General features: G+C 42.1%; 1 protein-coding gene across 2 annotated transcripts in view; it reads left to right on the top strand.

The window, feature by feature from the left end:
• The window catches only part of TYRO3 (TYRO3 protein tyrosine kinase), a 143,463-nt gene extending 122,156 nt beyond the window's left edge, over positions 1–21,307 (top strand). For both annotated transcript variants that reach the window (XM_072115700.1, XM_072115699.1), the window contains 4 exons: positions 300–409; positions 9,484–9,643; positions 11,151–11,287; positions 19,651–21,307. In XM_072115700.1, the coding sequence (XP_071971801.1) occupies positions 300–409; positions 9,484–9,643; positions 11,151–11,287; positions 19,651–20,041 (798 nt within the window). In that variant the 3' untranslated portion in view covers positions 20,042–21,307. The remainder of the gene's footprint in view (positions 1–299; positions 410–9,483; positions 9,644–11,150; positions 11,288–19,650) is intronic.
• Positions 21,308–22,159: the final 852 nt, after the last annotated feature.

Here is a 22,159-nt window from a genome sequence, read left to right as displayed (position 1 = left end):
GCCTAGGACTAAAGTACAATAAATTTACCAATATCCAGTGGTCCGTTTGTAACTAGGGGTCGTATGTAAGTCTAGTGTTCTTAAGTAGGGGACCGCCTGTACACTGTTAATTTCTTGTCGACATTGGCTATACGTATGGGATTATTGTCCTGCTGCAAAATACATTATAACTGTTTCTCTAACATTTCTACTCTTGAAAGCATTCTTACTTCTGAGCAAATTTCCCCCCTCTGCCTAAAAATTTACATAAAACAAATATATTTTAATGTAATTGGTCTACAATGTATATTTTATCACAGACCCTGCCAATCCAAACCTTGGTCCGGTTCATGATCGATATCTGCAGTGGAATGGAATATCTCAGTTCCAAAAATTTCATCCACCGGGATCTTGCCACCCGCAACTGCATGTAAGTAGCAGGAAGACAAGAGGGACGAGGAGCTGCGGGGAGCACTGGAGTATAAGCCATATGGGGCTATTACAGCACAAAACCTTGGCTTATACTCGAGTATATATGGTATTTTTTAATTAAATTATTCTGTATTTTAATATTGGTATATATTGAGCGATTAGCACCAGGGCAGGTAATTCAGCATTTACAGTCCTTTGTAATATCAGTGAATATAAAGGCTACATTCAGAACTCCTGTACTGATTTATTCGCCTGCAAGGCTGATGCCATATGGGTTTTTGCGGCACAGTAAATTGGTGTATCACAAGATATAAATATAATATTTGTTGCTTGAGGCAGAGTAGATGCAAGTACCATATTTATTGAAATGTGGAATACCATAAGGCACCATATGGCCGCTGATTTGTATGGGTCTAGATTTACGTTGTATTGAATGCATATGTATGAGACTGCGCTGCCGATATCTGTTCCTAATAGAAACCTCTAGTGACCATAGATTTCTAGTCTGTCACACGGGCAGGAAGATTACTGTTGTCCATTTTCCATGGTGTCGAGATATGTGCGTATGAAAGACATAATGTCGATGGGAAATGAGGCACAAATGGCATTTCAGAAGACACCAATCTCTTGTCTGAGACAACTTGGCACAGGGATGCATGCCATGCTGATGACTAGAACAGCAAATGTTCGTTGAAGAGCATAGAGAGAGGAAATTGGCTGCCTTAAAGCCAGCAAAGTCATTAACCCTCATTTATGTCTGTTGCCCAAAGCCCTGCTGTGCACTGAGCCCCTGCATACATAGTGCACCTGCACCAGAACCAACCCTCACATATTACATCAGGTTCTGGTGACCCACAAGTGCTAATACCACCTATGTTGATATTAAAACACGGCCCAAATTGATTCAATTCAACTGATTGTGAATTTTGGACTAGACTGTTCTATAGTTTCTCAAAGGAGTTCTCCTTTCCCATTTAGACAGGGAAGATGCTGGATATGTTTTGAAATCCACAGACTGTATCAATATCACAAAGGACTTGGAAAATCTCCTCTAGGCACAGCACTTGTACAAGGACCTACATTTTGATTTATTTTTTGAATAATTCACTAGAAACAATGAATAAGAGTAATTACATTATGGCTTCCAATAATCATGGTCCTCAGAATAAAATAAAGTTATATAGTAGCACAGAATGAGAACTGATTTGATAGTTGTGTCTAACTTCACTGGTTACTCTTCTACTTTTTAATATTTGTTTAAAAAAAAGTAGTCACTATAATAAATAAATCTCACAATGGACTCCTTAGAATTCAACCTGTTTCTCTTCAGTTTAGGTAGAGCTTGTAAATATAACACCTACAATCCATTTCACAGAATGTGGTTTTACTATCTAAAACTACAATGGTCTAAGGGAAATATTTTTAAGCAACCATAACTAAACCTTTGAAGCTAAATTTGTATTATTTCAGAAATGAATAGAGAAGGGGATGCTTCATATGCTTCATTAAGTAACTCGTCTCTGTTGCTTATTTTCTGCTTCTTTCTCCTGTATTGAGCAGTGTATCTGAAGTTCCATAAACTGCATAGATATAAGGAAAGAAGGTTTAAGATTAAGGGCTTATTCACACGCCCGTCTGTGGGGATGTATATGCGGCCGCAAATACGTCCCCATAGACGGAAATGGCAACCCGGCGACGGTACATTGGGAAAAGATAGAGCATGCTCTATCTGTTCCCGCGTGTGCGACCATGCGCCGCTGTTTTCTATGGAGGGAGATGGGGTCACCTCCTCCTCTCCAGAGCACGGTTGTCAGTGGATACAGGATGCATAAATAAGGAAGAAAGGCAGGGGAAAAAGAAGAACACTGGAACAAATTTACACTGGAACAAAGTATATTACAAAGATTTCTATTATAATCTGTGCTATAGTTTTATTCCATTTTATTAAAAGTTTAGTTACACTTTAAATGACTCCACTGATGCAGAGATATGTGGATGATACGATGGAAGAGAATCGTAAAGGAGATATAGCCTCTCCGGCTGCAATGTGCTGCGGTTATTTCTAATGTTTGGCCTTGTTTGATTGGTACCAATTTACCCAATGAACTCGGTAATTAACAATATTAATGAGAAATGTTTTTACTCTTTAATTAGATAATAATGAATATATAAAAAAGTGACAATACTTGGACAATACTTGCACTGAGCAGCAAGAATACCATCCTATTTTGCTACATGAACGAAGAAGAAAAACTCGATACTGGCTGTGATATTGCCATCTGCATGGGCAGCATTTATAATGACTCTTCTGCAAGTGTGAATTTGTTCATTTAGTTGTGTTACTGTATAGCTTCCTGGAATCTGGGACACACGTACAATATTGTTAAATTATGCGTCCTACCAGGAGAGGACAATAGGATTTAAATAAAAGACCCACGCAAATGCACCCTGCCACCAGATTGAGAAAGCAGAATTTCGCTACCTAATTGAATCTGCAGATCCGAAGCGTTAAAATACTGAGGCCAATAAAACAGATGGCGTTTATTTTATTTTTTGAATTTAAAACCAGCTTTATCTGTCCTTGTTCCCAAACTCTGAATTTACGTCCTTGCCTTCTGTGTGGACATTATGCCAGGGGGTTTTTACATAAATATTCACTTAGTGGACAATGCAGAGGACTAATATATTCCGAATGTTGGTAAAAGCTCAGTAGCACTAATATTGTATATTTGCTCCATTTTTCAGTTTATCTGAATTATTAATATATTCCATATTGGCGCATCCTTTTATTCTCTTTCCTGTTTCTTTAGAAACATGTCAAAAGAATATAAGACCCTTACAACCAAGGGTGTAAAATTCCAAAAATCAGAAAAATCCTATTTATTGTGAGTTGTTTATTGCAATCTGTCAGCAGAATTATTGATCTTTTTATGATTTAACTTTCACCTTTTTTTGCACACTTGCTATGATGAGTCCGGTCGGTGGTCCCGGTGTTCTTACCACCAGAGCAGAACTTACTGTGCATTCACAGAAGTGGGTTGCGTACTATTTTCCTACAGCGTATTTGTAGGAAAATTGCCTCTGAATTAGAGACGCAGCTGTCATAGAAATAATTAATCCTTGGCACGTTTATTGCGGAAATCTAAGCTGACTATGAAACTAGTAATAGTTACAGCACAGAGAGGAGAACGGACACTATATTTTTAATAGTAGATTAATCCATGGTAAATTGCAAATTTGTTTATGAATACACTACCACAGTAGCTTACTATCCCAGGATAAACAGCGTAGTAAATAGAGAACTCATGTAGTGCCAGGCTGGCCACAAAGGTCTAGATAATTTCCAAATACTGTTCCATCCTTACCCACATAGTCCTATACAGTGCCCACATAGGCAGTGCACAGAGAGTGTCCTACTAGGTGTAAATCGTTCTGACAGTGTCCAATAAGTATCTTCAATCACTAACGAAACATTTACGACACTCTGGGGCTCATTTACTAAGGGTTGCGGAGCGCACTTTCGTCAGACTGTGCACCGTTTTCAGGTATTGCACAGCTTGGACAAGTGTCTGCGGCCGGGAAGGGCGCACACAATTGATTTTTGCTGTAGCTGCGCTGGCTGCCTTGTAAATTGGGGTCAGTCCGAATGATTCGGACTGAGCGTGGGATTTAACATTCAAATTGTGTCACAAGCCCAAGCACTTAGATGCACCACGAAAAAGAAGGTGAACTCTGTCGGACCTGATCGGGGAAACGACATGTGCAGGATATCAGGTGCACAATCTTAGTGAATCACGGCACAGTGCATTATCATCGGACAATGCACTTTTGGTGAACTCCAGCGGCATTGTAAGTAAATGTGTCCCATTACGTATTGCATCCATCCCCTCTATGTAATCCATATTCCCTGAGAATAAGGATTTCTTCTTTACAGCCCTTTAAGAGTGTGGCTAAATGCCCATGACCAAGTCCATTGTAAAAACCGATGTTAATGTCCATTTTTCTTAACCAATTTGCATCCATTTTGCATTCCTGTGTCCCTTTTTTAAGCTGCCATCAAAATTACACAAATCAAAAATTCAGTGGACAACAAGTATTCAAAGTACACAGTTTTTAATTAAAATCCATAAGACAAAGCAAACCAAGACAAACATTTAAAAACGCAGTTAAAAAATGGCCGGGAAAAAAGTCCTGTATATAGAACAATATCCTAGACTTAGAGTCACTACCAATGTGTATGTAACGAGGGAGTTTGCATATAAAGACATCAGTTAATTGTAAAAGTTCCATAAAGAACTAGATCAAGTAAAAGGTGCAAAAAAATCAATTATAGATTAATCGTATAACATTGGCAACAATGAATAGCAGCACAAAAGTATCAATCTCTACATTATATGTAATACGTAACCCAAGTGCCCCTGTGGTGTCACTCCAAAAATTGTACCACTCTACCCAATGCATATTGCCAGCTGTCTGGCTTCCTCAGGAGTAATGAGTGTGTATTTGTGTTTCCGTTTTCAAGTCATACGTCCGTCTAGGATTCATTTTGGTTGCAAAAAAAACCTGAGAATTTTAAGAGTGTATCCTAGCAACCATCTGTTTTTCACGGACGGCATTCCATTGCCATCCAAGTGCCCTCCGTTTTTCCATTGACTTCTATTGTACAGCACGCAGCTATGAGCATGAGCCCTAACAGGTTTTTCACGAAAATAAAACATAAATAAATAGTTCAGATGACTATTAACCCTCTCCTGCCTGCTCAGCTACTCAGTTTACTGCGAAGATCTGCTTCCAGATGAGATACACTGCACTTTACATGTCTATGGATGCAGGAGCCTTGTAATATAGACACGGATACATGCAGCATTCGTTATACAACTAAAACCTGCTGGAATGTTTCTATTAAACGGCTAAGACAGGATGAGAGACCGCTTATTGTTTTCTGTTCTAAAGGTTAAGTTTGGGCCCCTCTTTCCCTTCTCCCTCCCTGTTCATTACTGAAGACAGATCTGAGCAGTGGCATTCTCCTACGGTATGATAAAAATATTTGAAATAACAGAAATATTAAATAAAATCTACCATGAAAATCTACCATCATAGTATCATAGTATATAAGGCCAGAAGGAGACGCAAGTCCAACCTTTAAGAATTAAATAAATGTTTTATCCCCGTAACCCGTGATATTTTTGCTCTCCAGAAAGTCATCCAGGCCTCTCTTGAACATGTACACAGAGTCCGCCATAACAACCTCCTGCGGCAGAGAGTTCCATAGTCTCACTGCTCTTACAGTAAAGAACCTTTGTCTATGGTGATGGTAAAATCACCTCTCCTCTAGGCGTAGAGGATGCCCCCTTGTCCTGGTCACAGGCCGAGGTATAAAAAGATCTTTGGAGAGATCCTTGTACTGTCCATTCAGGTATTTGTACATTGTAATGAGGTCTCCCCTCAGTCGTCTTTTTTCTAAATTGAATAATCCCAAATTTTTTAATCTGTCAGTGTATTCTAGTTCCCCCATTCCCCTAATAATCCTGGTTGCTCTCCTCTGCACCCGTTCCAGCTCTACTATATCCTTTTTATACACTGGTGCCCAAAACTGTACACAATATTCCATGTGTGGTCTGACCAGGGATTTGTATAAGGGCAAAACTATGTCTTTATCATGAGAATCTATTCCTCTCTTGATACATCCCATTATTTTATTTGCTTTAGCAAACCAGGGACACTTACTCCTAGATCCTGGCACCGTGACTGTGGTAATCTTCTTATATTTGTTATCCATGGCCTCCTTCATTCTTTAATCACATTTTAAAATGATGCCAGGGAGCCAAAAGGGATACTGTGTTAACAGATCCCCTCTGTGCTGTAGCTTCACGGGCTGCTACACTGCCCTCCCCCTCTGCCTGATATAATCTCCATGCAGCAAAGGAAGTTTCAGCACAAAGTGGGTGGGGGAAGTGCTCCTTGCCAGCTCTACCACTCAAGGGTGGCATTCAGACTTATTAGCTTCATTTTAAAAGTTGATTTTAAAAGGAATAAGGTAATGGATAACAAATGTAAGATGCTTACCACAGTCACGGTGCCTGGTTCAGCTTCCGGCCGGCCGTGGCCGGGTACGCCTATCCGTCCCTATACACAGCATTGTGTATGGGGGCCGGAAGGTTGTCGGGTACGGCCGGAACTGAGTCCAGCACTGCTACGGCGGCCATGTTTGTTTACATGGCGCCCGGACCGGAGTGACAGCAGCGCTGGATACCGGAGGGCACCAGAAGGTAAGTACATCTTTATTTTTTTTAAGCAGCCCTGTCCCGGCCACTTTTAGCTTTTTTTCAAGAACTCGGACAACCCCTTGATCACTGGTCACTGGTGATAGATTCCCTTTAAGGTGTGTTTTTTTTTTTTTTCAATTTGCACATAATCTAGAACCTATGGTTGCCAGATCCAGGCAGGAGTTGTAGTTTTGCCATGGGATGGAGAACTGTTTTAGAACATCATTTCATAGTTTAGAAAATGTGCAGGTTTATTGTGTTCCATCTATAATACAGTACACATTTAATCCTACAGGAAACATGTAATACATTTTTAGGATCACCTCTGGGTGACAAAGAAGATGCTTTGTCAGCGAGGTTACAGTGGTATACCCCACTCAATGTCCACTCAATGAGGAGGTGGAGTACGGGGAGAAATGGTTGCGCCAAGAATTTTATATGAAGCCCCCCCATGTTGGCCAGTCTTTCTTAGTTCTAAGTCCCCTTAGTTACAATGGTTGCCCACATCTGAATGGGATCACATTCAGCTAAGTACAGATGCATAATAATTGTTCACTCTATTCCGCGAGAGGTTAAAATAAACTGTACAAATCAGTTTAACTTTAGATAAGGTCGTTGCTGTTTTACGAAGTTTACATTTTATTTTAGATTATGTTGCGCAGGTGACACACTTTCTGCGACTAACTCGCTCAGGTGATGCTATTCATAGAACAATTTTTTTTTTCAAGTTTCCATTTATCATAACAAAAGCAAATTAACCGAGTTCCAACCATATGTGACAATTTTCATCTGTTCGCTCAAGCTATTTTTACCCTGTTGTCTGGAAACATCTATTTTCCCATGCTAAATTGCAGCTATGCCATAAAAAGATTTCTATTTTTTTTTCCCTTTGCTACTTTTTAATATACTTTTACACTACTTATTATACTGTTGCTTGGTAACCAGTAAGCTCAGTGTCTGTGGAAGAAAAGAAAGCCATTCCATGTCCTTTTAGCGATAACGGAGGCAGGAAATGATAGTAGGGTGGATCTTTGGTTGTACAATAAGGCTCTGGACTTCAGTTTTGGGCACTTCTTTGTCCCCCTTATTTAGTATATTATAGAACTATAGGGTATATACTAATGCAAGTTCTATTTCCAAAAAAATGCAATGAGGCAGCACTCCAGTAAGTATAAAGGTGATCTTTATTCACCCTTGGCAAAATAAGGTGCAACGTTTCAGCTTATCCATATAGCCATTATCAAGCACTATGGAGGAGCTGAAACGTTGCACCTTATATTGCCATGGGTGAATAAAGATCACCTTTATACTTACCAGAGTGCTGCCTCATTGCATTTTTTTGGAAATCTGAACGTACAAACCGGTGGATCAGGTTTGTTGGAGGTGTGCACCCACCACTGGACTTGATCCATTATAATCGCTGTGCTGCTCCACAATCGGACTGTTTGCTAATGCAAGTTCTATATACCCTGGTTCTGTTTCTTCTTTTTTTTTCAATCCTATTGTTCCATATGAGTGTTTGTACTCTGTAATGTAATATTATGTTTGTATATATTTTTTAAATCTGTTCAATAGTCTATACTGTAATGACAAGGGGAGGGAGTTTGAAGGTTAAATATATAGAAAACCAAATAATTAGAACAGTTCTTAAATATCAGGTTAGTGGGGAGTACAACCCCCAGCATCCCCATCTATCAGCTGTTCTCTGCAACTGATAAACAGAAAATGAAACTAGACAGTGCCGTTTTAGTGTAGTGGTCAAACCAGGTTATTACAGAACCAGCTCCCATTCATAGAACATAAGCTGCAGATACTCGATTTATCCACAACAAAGAAAACAGAGCTGTCTGCTATCTCATTCTCTGTTTATCGGCTAATCAATGGGGATGTTGAATATTGAACCCCAATTTGGTCTATTCTTATGATGGGTAATCATTAATTTTAGCTTCACTTTAAGCTCGGTTGTACACGAACATGCTGTAACAATGTTGACGCTACTGTTTCTCTATGATGCAAGGACTCCTGTCTGCCGTAAGATAAGCTGTAGATACTTGATTTATCCACAACAAAGAAAACCGAGCTGTCTGCTTCCTATCTCATTCTCTATTTATCGGCTAATCCATGGGGATGTTGAATATTGAACCCCAATTTGATCTATTCTTATGATGGGTTATCGTTAATTTTAGCATCACTTTAAGCCCGGTTGTACACAAACATGCTGTAACAATGTTGACGCTACTGTTTTGCTATGATGCAAGGACTCCTGTCTGCTGTATTGTGCACAGTCCGAGGGATCTGAGCAGCACACAGGTCCATTTACATGGACTGAGCATGTGCCTATGCAGACGGCCTATGGCCAAATTCGTGCGGCTGTGTGCTCGCCCCGACCAGATATGTAGCAAACGGCTGGATGAAAAAGGGAGGACAGGTTTGCACTCCTCATTCCCCCCTGTCTACATTTAAAGTTGAGTGCCTGGCTTGGCCACTGTGTGGTGAAACGCCATGTACTCACACCATGACCAAGTGCCTTCTTTTTTCACAATTTGTGCGGCCAGATCTTGGTCACGGTTATGGCTGTGTGAATGGGGCCTAACAGTGAGATTTGGTTTGCATTGTGTGGTGGATATGTCCTGAGGCTATGTGCACATGTTGCATTTACATTGGGTTAACATTGCATTTACATCCCGTTAATATTGCGTCTACATTGTGTATGCGCAAACACAACACAACAAGCCCATAATATGTTGAACCTCGGAAAGAGGTTTATAATAATGTAGAGCTGATATTCTGTATCTCTTTATCCTAGGTTAAATGAGGACATGACAGTGTGTGTTGCAGACTTTGGTCTCTCCAAGAAGATCTACAGCGGAGACTATTACCGTCAGGGATGTGCGTCCAAGCTTCCCGTAAAATGGTTGGCATTGGAAAGCCTGGCAGACAATGTTTACACCGTGTACAGTGATGTGGTGGGTGCTTCATCTTGGAAATGCTGTGGAGTTAATTGTACACTTCGAAAAAGATTTTGTTACCTTTGTGGTGGAAACAAAGCTTTATGAAGATGTTTTTGGGCTTATATTTTTGTACTCTCTAAAAGTTTTGTAACTTCTTTCTAACTGTTGGTAGGGTTCACGGGATAGCTATAAATAGCACATCCTATTGAAATAGGACAGACAGGGCAAATTTGTTGTGGAATTTCCAAATATGGTAGATCCCACACAAAAAAACCTAGCTTTAAATGGGTAAAACATGATTGGAACAGCATGGATCCATTATTCCACAAGCCTTGTGTTATGTGTTCACAGGTTGTGTGTAGTATTATCAAATTTTTATAAATAATAAAATCTCGGACCGGAGCTCCAAAATATAGTGGCACTCAATATCAGTTTTTTTCCTTTACAATTCTCCTGCTTCAATTCAATCCTTCCACAACTCGAAGATCAAGTCCACATTCAGACTGAGAAACGCTGCCATTTATCCACCTTCAACCTCAGGAAAGATTCCAACAGATTGCTGTATGGAGGAAATTCATATGTACATAGCGTAGTCTTTTTCATCAAGGGTAATGGTTCTTTATTGTATTATACTCACAAAAACTTTAAAAATGTGCATGTAAAATCTCTGAGGATGCCGGCCTCACACACTTACACAGGGCGTCGTGGAGTTGTGGAAGGATGCATAAGTTGTCTCTTTCCCATGCAAAGAGACCGGATCTATACACCTATAACCTATATAAATACATAATATTTGGGGGTGTATTACAGATTTAGCTTTGGGGCCCAACAGTTTTACTTTACACCACCGGACGCAACCCAAGGGTAGGTGTGTATGCAAGGGGAAAAATGCAGCCTAGTGGTTCTAAACATATACAGCCTTTTAAGGCTTGGGAACGATTCTGTTTTCATACTCCCTATATATCCGTTGGTTAAAGGAAATCTACCACCAGGATCAAAGATTGTAAACCTTTTGATCTGATATAGTAGTGTGTGTCCCCTCTCACAGGATCAGCTCTTCTTTAAGCTTCCTATGCCCTTGCTTTTAAGAAAAAAGGCTTTAAAATTATGCAAATGAGCCCAAGTAGCTCCACGCTCTATTAACATCTATAGAGCCCAGAGCTCCTCAGTCTCATTTGCATAATTTTAAAAGCATAAAAAGCTAAAAGAAGAGCAGATCCTGCCAGAGGGGCACACACCAGTATGTCAGTGTGCTTGGTTTACAATCCTTCATCCTGGTAGTAGATGTCCTTTAAGCCTCCATACACGTACAACGATACTGGTAGTCAAGCATTTAATGTATATTTTAATGTATATAGGGCCACTTGACTGTCCCACGAATTCCCCCTATGGCGGATATAAAGGAAAATAAGGATCAGTGAAGTTGGAATTAAAATGAGAAGAAAAACTATGGTTTATGTACATAATGGAAAGAATTGTGCTTATTGTCCTTGTAACTAATGCCTTGCTTATTATTTCCTAGTGGGCATTTGGGATCAGTCTTTGGGAGATAGTCACACTGGGACAAACCCCGTACGCCGGCATTGAGAACTCTGAAATCTACAGCTACCTCCTTGCTGGAAATAGACTGAAGCAGCCGCCGGACTGTCTGGATGAGCTGTAAGTAATGTGCCCACCTGTGCCTCTTCCTGAGGTTAGCGCTAGGCCATGCTGTGCTGGCATCTTTTTGTGAGATGTAGCTAAGAGATCTGAAGAGGAGATGATCAAAAAAATAAGCTATAATGAGAGCATCTGCTGTACATTCAGACTGGCTTCTGCTCCTCATTAAAAAGTAAATGTATTTACAATGTGCCTGAGTACCAGGGAACGGATACTGCAAGAATTTCTGGCCTATAAATCTCATTTCTGCTAACCAGCGATTAGTCTGGACATGGATATTCTAGGACAGGCATATAAGATTACCACTTATAGAAGAATTATGGTAAAATGGGTTTTTAATTTGTACACTGCTGATGAAATTTTTATGGAGACTGGCTGTCCGGCTCATGTGCATTGCTGTGTCTCTCCAGTCCTGGAGATGTTGATTCGGTAGATAAAGGAACATTTGGATGTGCTGGATTTTATTATACCCAATTCCTTTCTCTTATTAAGGATAAGCCACTAATTCCCCATTCGACACTGCTTGGCTTAGGTCTTAATTAGAGATGAGCGAGCACTAAAATGCTCGAGTGCTCGTTACTCGAGTTGAACTTTTCCCGATGCTCAATGGGAGACTCGAGTATTTTTCAAGGGGACCAAGGCTCTGCAATAAAATGTGTCTGATAAGTTAGCAGATGTATGGAAACATCTGCAATGTGTTCTTCACACATATTGTTCTTCACACACTATTGTGAAGAACACCGTTCAGCACTCGTGTCTTCGGATAAGTTAGCAGATGTTCGGAAACATCTGCAATATGTTCTACACTGTGTTCTTCACTTAAATGATCCCGTGTTCACTGTTTTCACTGTGTTCTTCACTGTGTTTCATTAAGTGAAAGCTCGTTATCGGGCAGGCGAAATACTCGTCCGAGCAATGAGCCATTTCGAGTAGGCTACTACTCGAACAAGCATCAAGCTCGGACAAGTATACTCGCTCATCTCTAGTCTTAATGAATTAGTTATTGACTAAATGAGCATTCAGCTAGCTATCCTGGGCGGGGGGGATACCCTACCTGTGTTTTTACATTACATGGAAGTCAAAAATTTCACACCTTCTCTCACACATTACCTAGGCCGTATTCATGCGAACGTATTCGGGCATACATCCGGTGCGAAAGAGAGGGGTGACCCATCTCCATAGAAATGCATGGCGTACGAGCCGTAACAAAGGGAAAGATAGGACATGTCCTATCTTGTCCGCGTGTACAGAGAGGTATGGTGCCACACATTGCACCATATCACTCCGTGCGGCCACTGCTGGCTATGGTGGACGTACACATGTCCCCCATACAGTCATGTGAATTTGGCCTTACATTTACATCTTTGATGGATTTGACCAATCATTTATGATTTTTTTTTTTCCCCACTGGAAAAGATAAAAAAAAAAGGCACCTCATGGTGCAGGACACACAAGTAAACACAGATGTATGAGGAGCACAACTATTATTATTCTTCCCACCTGATGGTAGAAGTGAATTGGCAGTATTATAATGTTGACCTTCGAGGAAATCTACCATCAAAATCCATCATGATAAACCAGGGACACTTACTCATAGCTCCAGGCATCGTGACTGTGGTAATCTTCTTATATTTCTTATCCATGACCTCCTTCCTTCTAAAATCAATGCTTTAAATTATGTTAATGAGCCATAAGTGCTACCAGTGAGGCTGTTCCAATGTGATAAATTCTACCAAAAGTCGCCCGGCTAAAGTGAATAGATAAAATGTAACTTTTATTCCATAACTTATTAAGACCAATTCAGTGAGGAGAATTAAAATTACAAGCAGACAGTGCCCGGACTCATAGTAATATGGGATATAGGGGAGGTATCCTATAGCAACAATGCATTTAAATAAGGGAAGTTGAGTTCACTTCCCCCTATATACCATTCATAGTTTAAGTTGCAGATAGACTTATCCCTATTTATCCTTAAGTTCCAAATTGACCAAAGGGGATGAGGTTCTATCAGCCCTAGAGTAGATCCTATGGCATAAGCTTATAGTCTTAGTCCCTAGGGATAATGACAGGTACAGGACACCGGCTGCTGCTCATTAAAAATTGTACAACACATCAGCTAAGCCCACCCGACATGTTTTGCCTGAACTGGCGTCATCGGGTTTAGGGCTCCAATGTGCAAGGAGAACCCACCTACTGTGTTAGATTACACCAGGGATGTGATGAGTGCTGTGTGAGACAGTGTAATAGACTTTGAACAACATTTTAAAGCATGGAGGGGCTCTAGTAAAAGCCAAAGGTCTCATTAGCATAATTTTAATTGTGGATTTTAGAAGGAAGGAGAGCATTACCACAGACACAGTGTCTGGATCTATGAGTAAGTGTCCTTGGTTTATACATGCCTGATTTTGATTCTGCAGACCCTCTGGGCTGGGTGTCCAAAAAGGCAACCAGAGAGGTTAAGGAGTACTAAACAATCAGGGATTCTAAAGCACTGCCAGGTCTTGTCCAAGGTAAGCAATCTTAAGACAATCTGTATCTAAAGTTGAAATAATTTATCTGATCAAATACAAAGGCTACATGTTTCAATTCGGTAGACACAAATCTTTATCCATAGGAGATAGGGTGAGCATTGCAAAGATCATCCTGATGATTATATTATCTTTTTCTATATCCTTTAGGCTCCATAATCCCCTTCCTATTTGCCAAAAGTACAATTCCTCAGTAGCCATTTAGGGCTGGGTTCACACCATGCCACCATCCAGTGTAAGGCATATCAGGAGGATTCTGACGTGTCCTTACAACGCATGGCACAGACTTATTCCACTGTATGCCTATACCGTGGGATACGTCGCCTGGGGATCCCCACCTACTCCCCCTGCATTCAGGGTACAATGGCAACAGCTAGCGATTGGCTGCTACCGATGAACGAGGTATTTCCATCACAGGGTCCTCCCTCCTGCTGAGGGACATATGCGCTTGGTGGGGCTGTGGGGAGAGATGTAATACGCTGCCCTGCACCCCATAAGTTTCTATTGCCTCCGTTAAGCGCATACGTCGCTCAGGCGGAGGCTGCAGGATGAAAAGATGGAGCTTCCTATTTATTTCAATCCTGCATTTTCGGACATAAAGGATGTTTAGTGGCCAGACGAAGGCAACAACTATGCCTCCAGCTGGCCACTACTTGTCAATGAATACACCAAGAGTACACATCGGGTGCCTAACCAACGTATACACTTAACGAATACATAAAATGTGATGTGAACCCAACCTTATAGTAGAAACATGGTCTACCTCTATAGTTTATGCACCTTGCCCTCTACATTTGGAGAAAGTAGACAGAAGTAGGTATGTGGAATAATTGGGTCATAGTTTTTATGTAAAATCAACATTTATTGAGAAATAAAAGACAAACAAAACAAGGGTAATCACCCAACACGTTGGTCGCGCAGGACGTAAGGGTCATTGTTTTTGTAGCTAGTTAGTAGGGAGAGGTAGGACATCTTGGACATGCGTACTGTATATAGGGGGAAAATTATAACTGCTTCTATCCCATGTGGGCATAGAGGGGTGCAGAGGGCGGTGGTTTACTACTACACCATGTTGGACCTGGCGTAGTTTTGCACAGGAGCCTCGCCAGATACATGAAGAGACCTAAATCTATCCAAGGGACTTGGCCGTTCCTGTGCCGGTGTATGATAAATCTCCCTCTTCTACTTTCTGCCGTCTTATTAGTTTGGTGCGCAGCCGGCTGAATGACATTGACAGATATTTTGTCTATTTTTCAGCTTCCCGGCATGATATTATGCTCCCAGCTTGTTTTTCTTGCTTTTTGCTTGAAGTGTGGTTTGAGAACTCTTCTGACTAGAATGATATTGTGAAAACAACGTCTATGGAATATTTCTGGTGATATAATTTTCCCCAGATGATGCAAAAAAAGCCATTAAAAATTACATCATCATCATGCACGAAATCATATTCAACTTCGCCCACCTCCCAACAGGAGTCAGAAGTGTTAATAGTAATAATGGCTTTTTAAAGAACATTTTTAATCCCATGCAGGCCTGACATGAGAAAGTGGGTGGAAGTCTATTATGCCTGAGACTTAGAAAGCTAAGAAGTTAAAGGCGCACACATTGCTTCCCCAAAACAAACCACTACCAAGAAGTTAGTTTCATCACTTTCACTTATGAAATACATTAACAGAAGTCATTTATTTATCTTTATTTAATCACTTTCCTGGTGATCAACAGACGAGGGATTGGACCAATTAAGCATGTATTTTGTTCATGTATTTTAACCAAAACTAACAAACAAGAGCCCCAAAAGGGAATTGTGCAATGAAAGCTTTAAACTTCAAAATTTCTTTTTTTTAATCCAGTCCAAATTGTGACTCAAAACTGAATCACATCAGAATGCGAAGTGTGAACAGTGTATGGCGGGAAAACGGCAAGCAGAATGTGATGGTGTTATAGTGACATCCTGTGGTTGTAGGAGGATACGGCATAGAGCTGTCACGCAGGCGGATACGGCATAGTACTGTCATGCAGGAGAATACAGCATAGAGCTGTCATGCAGGAGGATACGGCATAGAGCTGCCATGCAGGAGGATACAGCATAGAGCTGCCATGCAGGAGGATATAGCATAGAGCTGCCATGCAGGAGGATACAGCATAGAGCTGCCATGCAGGAGGATACAGCATAGAGCTGCCATGCAGGAGGATACAGCATAGAGCTGCCATGCAGGAGGATACAGCATAGAGCTGCCATGCAGGAGGATACAGCATAGAGCTGCCATGCAGGAGGATACAGCATAGAGCTGCCATGCAGGAGGATACAGCATAGAGCTGCCATGCAGGAGGATACAGCATAGAGCTGCCATGCAGGAGGATACAGCATAGAGCTGCCATGCAGGAGGATACAGCATAGAGCTGCCATGCAGGAGGATACAGCATAGAGCTGCCATGCAGGAGGATACAGCATAGAGCTGCCATGCAGGAGGATACAGCATAGAGCTGCCATGCAGGAGGATACGGCATAGTACTGTCATGCAGGAGGATATAGCATAGAGCTGTCATACAGGAGGATACAGCATAGAGCCGTCATGCAGGAGGATACGGCATAGAGCTGTCATACAGGAGGACATGGCATAGAGCTGTCTCGCAGGCGGATACGGCATAGTACTTTCATGCAGGAGGATACAGCATAGAGCTGTCATGCAGGAGGATACGGCATAGAGCTGTCATGCAGGAGGATACGGCATAATACTGTCATGCAGGAGGATATAGCATAGAGCTGTCATACAGGAGGATACGGCATAGAGCTGCCATGCAGGAGGATATGGCATAGAGCTGTCATACAGGAGGACATGGCATAGAGCTGTCTCGCAGGCGGATACGGCATAGTACTTTCATGCAGGAGGATACAGCATAGAGCTGTCATGCAGAAGGATACGGCATAGAGCTGTCATGCAGGAGTATACGGCATAGAGCTGTCATACAGGAGGATATAGCATAGAGCTGTCATACAGGAGTATACGGCATAGAGCTGTCATACAGGAGGATATAGCATAGAGCTGTCATACAGGAGGATACGGCATAGAGCCGTCATACAGGAGGATACAGCATAGAGCCGTCATACAGCAGAATACGGCATAGAGCCGTCATGCAGGAGGATACGGCATAGAGCTGTCATGCAGGAGGATATGGCATAGAGCTGTCATACAGGAGGATACGACATAGAGCCGTTATACAGGAGGATACGTCATAGAGCCGCCATGCAGGAGGATACGGCATAGAGCCGCCATGCAGGAGGATACGGCATAGAGCCGCCATGCAGGAGGATACGGTATAGAGCCGCCATGCAGGAGGATACGGCATAGAGCCGCCATGCAGGAGGATACGGCATAGAGCCGCCATGCAGGAGGATACGGCATAGAGCCGCCATGCAGGAGGATACGGCATAGAGCCGCCATGCAGGAGGATACGGCATAGAGCCGCCATGCAGGAGGATACGGCATAGAGCCGCCATGCAGGAGGATACGGCATAGAGCCGCCATGCAGGAGGATACGGCATAGAGCCGTCATGCTGGAGGATACGGCATAGAGCCGTCATGCTGGAGGATACGGCATAGAGCCGTCATACAGGAGGATACGGCATAGAGCCGTCATACAGGAGGATACGGCATAGAGCCGTCATGCTGGAGGATACGGCATAGAGCCGTCATGCTGGAGGATACGGCATAGAGCCGTCATACAGGAGGATACGGCATAGAGCCGTCATACAGGAGGATACGGCATAGAGCAGTCATACAGGAGGATACGGCATAGAGCCGTCATACAGGAGGATACGACATAGAGCCTTCATACAGGAGGATACGGCATAGAGCTGTCATACAGGAGGATACAGCATAGAGCTGTCATAAGTATACAGACAGTCCCCGGGCACATTATAGGTCAGTGGTGGCGAACCTATGGCACGGGTGCCAGAGGTGGCACTCAGAGCTCTTTCTATGGGCACTCAGACCATCACCCCAGGACAGAGTTCACCAAACACTGAATCTTCCTGCAGTCCCAGGCAAATTAAGGGATGCTGCTCTCAGTGCTATTCGACACTTCGTTGGGTGTTTGGAACTGTGGGAAAAGTGAGAAGATTTTGACAGAACTGCATTATTTGGAGGTCATCATGCTGGACCCGCCATTGTTCCTTTACAGAGAGACACTGGAGAGAAGCTACAATGATAATCTGAATTTGCCCTCCCGCTTTTAACTGGTGGCCTCAGGCTGCCAGTACAATTGAAATATGTGAAAGAACAGGTAGCAGTAAGTTATTGCTTAAAATTTCATGTTGGCACTTCACGGTAAATAAGTGGATTTTGGTTGTAGTTTGGGCACTCAGTCTCTAAAAGGTTTGCCATCACTGATATAGGTTCTATAGGTTTATATATTTAGTAAATATGACTCCAGCCAAATTATTTTTGGTCCCTGTGAGAATTAGATTTTAAAAAATTTGGTCTGACATGGGAATAAGGATTAACAATAAAGCTTCATAGCAGAGACCTACAGTGGATTATTACAGCCTGGAGCTAAAGTTCTGTAAATTTCCTGCAGTGACTTCCTTCCCCAGAGGACACAGTGGGCTGAGAGGTCTGTCTGTAACTAGGGGTCATCTGTAAGTCGGGGACCGCCTGTACTGTCAACTGATTGTTGACATCTTTAAGGGTTGTAGTTTTGATGCAGGTTTTGGTTGTATTTTTATTTTGTAATTTTTGTTGTTTTTTTTTTTATTTACAGAAATTCAATTAAATAGCAGTACCATGTTGATTTTTTTTTTTTAATAATTTTTTTTAAGCCAGAAGCAATATTTTTTTCAAACCCACACAGTTTCCTTTTTTAAATTTCAATACAGTCTCAATAATGATTGATCTGTGTTAATTTTTTGCTTTTTGTTGCACGTTCTTCACATATCTGGCGCTCTCTGCACTGCACATTTTTTGGGGTTTAACATAGGCCATGCAACACAACTCTGCATGTTAAATCTGGAGCATTGGTCCAACGGAGCACCGCAACGCCCATTTCAGGGCACCAATTTGTATCACATGATGACTAGTGCAGTCGTGCCAGAAAACGGTCACATGTGACACAAATGTGGCACGGACACTTCTTAAATACCTGTACAAGCAGTTTGCACTGAAAAAAAACTTGTAAAGTCCGACAGAAAACTGGTCCCTAGCTCTCAGGGGTTTGGGATAACATCAGTCTTGGATGTCCGGGCATCGGTATGAATGTAGAGCAGATAATGGGATCTTCAGATCTTGGCTCTGATGTTCGCTGCGCAGGTTGATTTCACAAACTTAAAGGGGTTATCCGGGTTTAAAAAATTTCTTATGGCCGGGCTGGGGAGGGCTAGTTAAACATAATAAACATGGACTTACCTCCTCCGGCGCCGGTGATGTCCCGCGCCGCGGTCCCTTTGATCCGTGCCCCTGTTTGTTTACAGGGGCACGGAAGCCGCGCACAGGGAGCTTCCGGTCCGCGATGTGGACGGCTCCTCCCATCCGTCCCTATCTCTCAGCGTTGTAAGCGCTGGGAGATGGTGCGCATGGGAGCATCCGGCCGGCCGGAAGCTCTCTGTGCGCTCTTGTAATGAAACCGGCACACAGAGAAGACCGGCCGCGGGGCGGGACATCGGCATCACCGGAGGAGGTAAGTACATGTTTATTGTGTTTAAATAGCCCTCCCCAGCCCGGCCATAAGAAATTTTTTAAACCCGGATAACCCCTTTAAAATAAATATTTGAATAGTGTTGAACCAATGGACGATTAAATAGCCCTATTTCAGTCACATTGAATTATTTTTTTTTTGCAGGTATGAAATGATGTGTCAGTGCTGGATCACTGAGCCCAAACGGAGGCCCTGCTTTTCGGACCTGAAAAGACGTTTGGAAGCTATTTGGGGACGACTATCTGTGCTATCAGGAAGCCAAGATCCACTGTATGTAAACCTCGGGGAGACTTGTGGAGCTTCCGCTGCAGACTCCATTTTGCACTCTGCTTTTGACAGTGATGACCAATGCTGCGTGGACACTTCGGAGACTTGTGGCGCAGCAGCGGTCAGTAGCGATTATCGCTATATTGTGAATCCTGGGTGCCTTAGAGAAGCAGATGTACAAACCGCAGAAGCCAGAGGCCTCCTGAATGAAGATGAGGACGATGAAGAAGAAGAACTTCAGGAAGCTCACGTTGTCATTAACCTCTAGTATTAACCTCTTAAACATAAGGCACCTATAGACTTTAGATCTGGTAACCCTTCTCAAGTCTATGGGACTCGTGAGACAACAGCTGGGAACTGATTTGGGTGGTGGTGGGAGGGGGTCAGCAGTCAGCCAAACTCTGGATGTCCTACTGGCAGATTTTTTACAAAAACCTCAGTGATCGTCCCATCCATCTGAATCAGGCCTGCACACACGAGCTGCAGCAGCTCCCTAATTTAGATGTATGGAATACATTGGCTGTGTGTGAACATACCCTTAGGATAACCAGTAGCAATTGCTGCTCCTGCCTTACCCGTCTGCAAAGACATCTTGCATGCTCAGGTGATCCAAGCAAACGTCTCCAGTCTCCTAATGTGTGCGAGACTCCTGGCAGGCTGTGATACCTTTTATAGACTACAGAAAGGCCCTTTAAAGCCATTTAATATATTAGCCTCAAAAAACAAGAGAACTGGTTGGTCCCCACGTTGGTTAATTTTATTTCCATTCAAGAAGGAACCTACGAGACTTATGAGTTTTTATCATTAAACTACTATAACCATGTTCCTCACACTAAAAACACAACGTACAACTAAAAGAAATCAGGTGACTGTGAGATCTATGTCTTCTACTGTATATGTTCTTATAGTAACGATTAGCAGATCGGCCCATGACCAGAGGAGATCCAGGGACAACTTTACATGTATATATTTTTCTACATGACTAAAGCGCATAAGCTGGTAATATTTTTTACCCAGGGGGATGGTATCACAGCTGTAGCACACAATCTATGGATGGGGGAGACATTCTGTCCTCACAATGAGCCCTGAATCAACCTCTCGATGCAATATATTGGAGAAAGCTCTGGTTTTTAGTCAGGCACAAACCCAAAGTTTTGTTTTAACCAATATCTATAAATGGATTTAGATTAGGGATCAGTAAGATGTCTGTACTGATGCTCTTAGATGAAAATTGATCAAATTAGAAATGTGCCACTCAAGAACAAACCGGGATTTGCATGTATCATATTTAGTTCTTTACTGTATGTGTTTTAATTGTTTAGTTTTTTTTTAGCTAAGCCAACAACTGTTGTACTATTATGCTTCCAGAACCAAAATAATATTTTTCTAGAATGTGTGACTCTGAATTTATTTGCACCGCTGAACTTGAAAAGCCTTGAGTGAAATGACAAGAAAATCGAATTTATTTTTATGTTTTCTCTCTCATTTGCATTTAAAGGGAACCTGTCACCAGGGACCTCATTTTCACTAAAGACAGATTGTAAAAGCCCATTACAACTGCAGGGCAAAAATGCCTCTCTGCCTTTTCTAAGCATTAACATTACAATACTATTGTGTGTTATAACTTACCTTGCACCCTGACAAAATCCTGGAGTAGTCACAGGGGCTGTGCTTTGGATGTATTTCAAAAAACACCTTTGTGACTTATCTGTGTTACTCACTCCTCAGATCTTAGCCCCCATCTTTGTGCTCCTGTACAGCTCCTCCCTCTCCCACTGATGTCATCTCACCAGGCTGTGACATCTGTAAAGGAGCAGGAGGAGGAGCTGTACACTAGCACAAAGGTGGGGGCTAAGATCTGAGGCGTGAGTAACACAGACAAGTCACATGTTGTTTTTTTAAATACATCCAAACCAAAGCCCAGCCCCTGTGACTACCCCAGGATTTTGTCAGTGCGCAATGTAAGTTATAACACACAATAGTATTGTAATGCAAATGCTTAGAAAAGGCCGAGAGGCCATTTTGCACTGAAGCTGTAATGGGCTTCTGCAACCTGTCTTTAGTGAAAATGAAGCCCCTGGTGACAGGTTCCCTTTAAGAAAGTTAGGAAGTTTTAAAATGTACCTCCCCTTCTATTCTAAAGTACCCTACTAACAGCACAATAGGAGCCTCGTACAAGACTGTGTGGGCAGATGTAGATGTCATTCTATAAAAAAAAAGACCATTGAAGTTGTGACAAATTTGGGAAAAAGTACAAACCTCTTAAATTTGCCTCAATAAATTCAGTGCATTTTGCTACTATTGAGTAGGGGACAACAGTTTTCTAGCATGAGGCTATGTTAACGCTGTGTTTACATTACATTTAAACTATGTTTGTGTAAACACA

Source organism: Engystomops pustulosus, chromosome 7 (assembly GCF_040894005.1).
Source record: "Engystomops pustulosus chromosome 7, aEngPut4.maternal, whole genome shotgun sequence".
Taxonomy (NCBI): Eukaryota; Metazoa; Chordata; class Amphibia; order Anura; family Leptodactylidae; genus Engystomops; species Engystomops pustulosus.
This window is presented reverse-complemented; position numbering and strand designations above follow the sequence as displayed.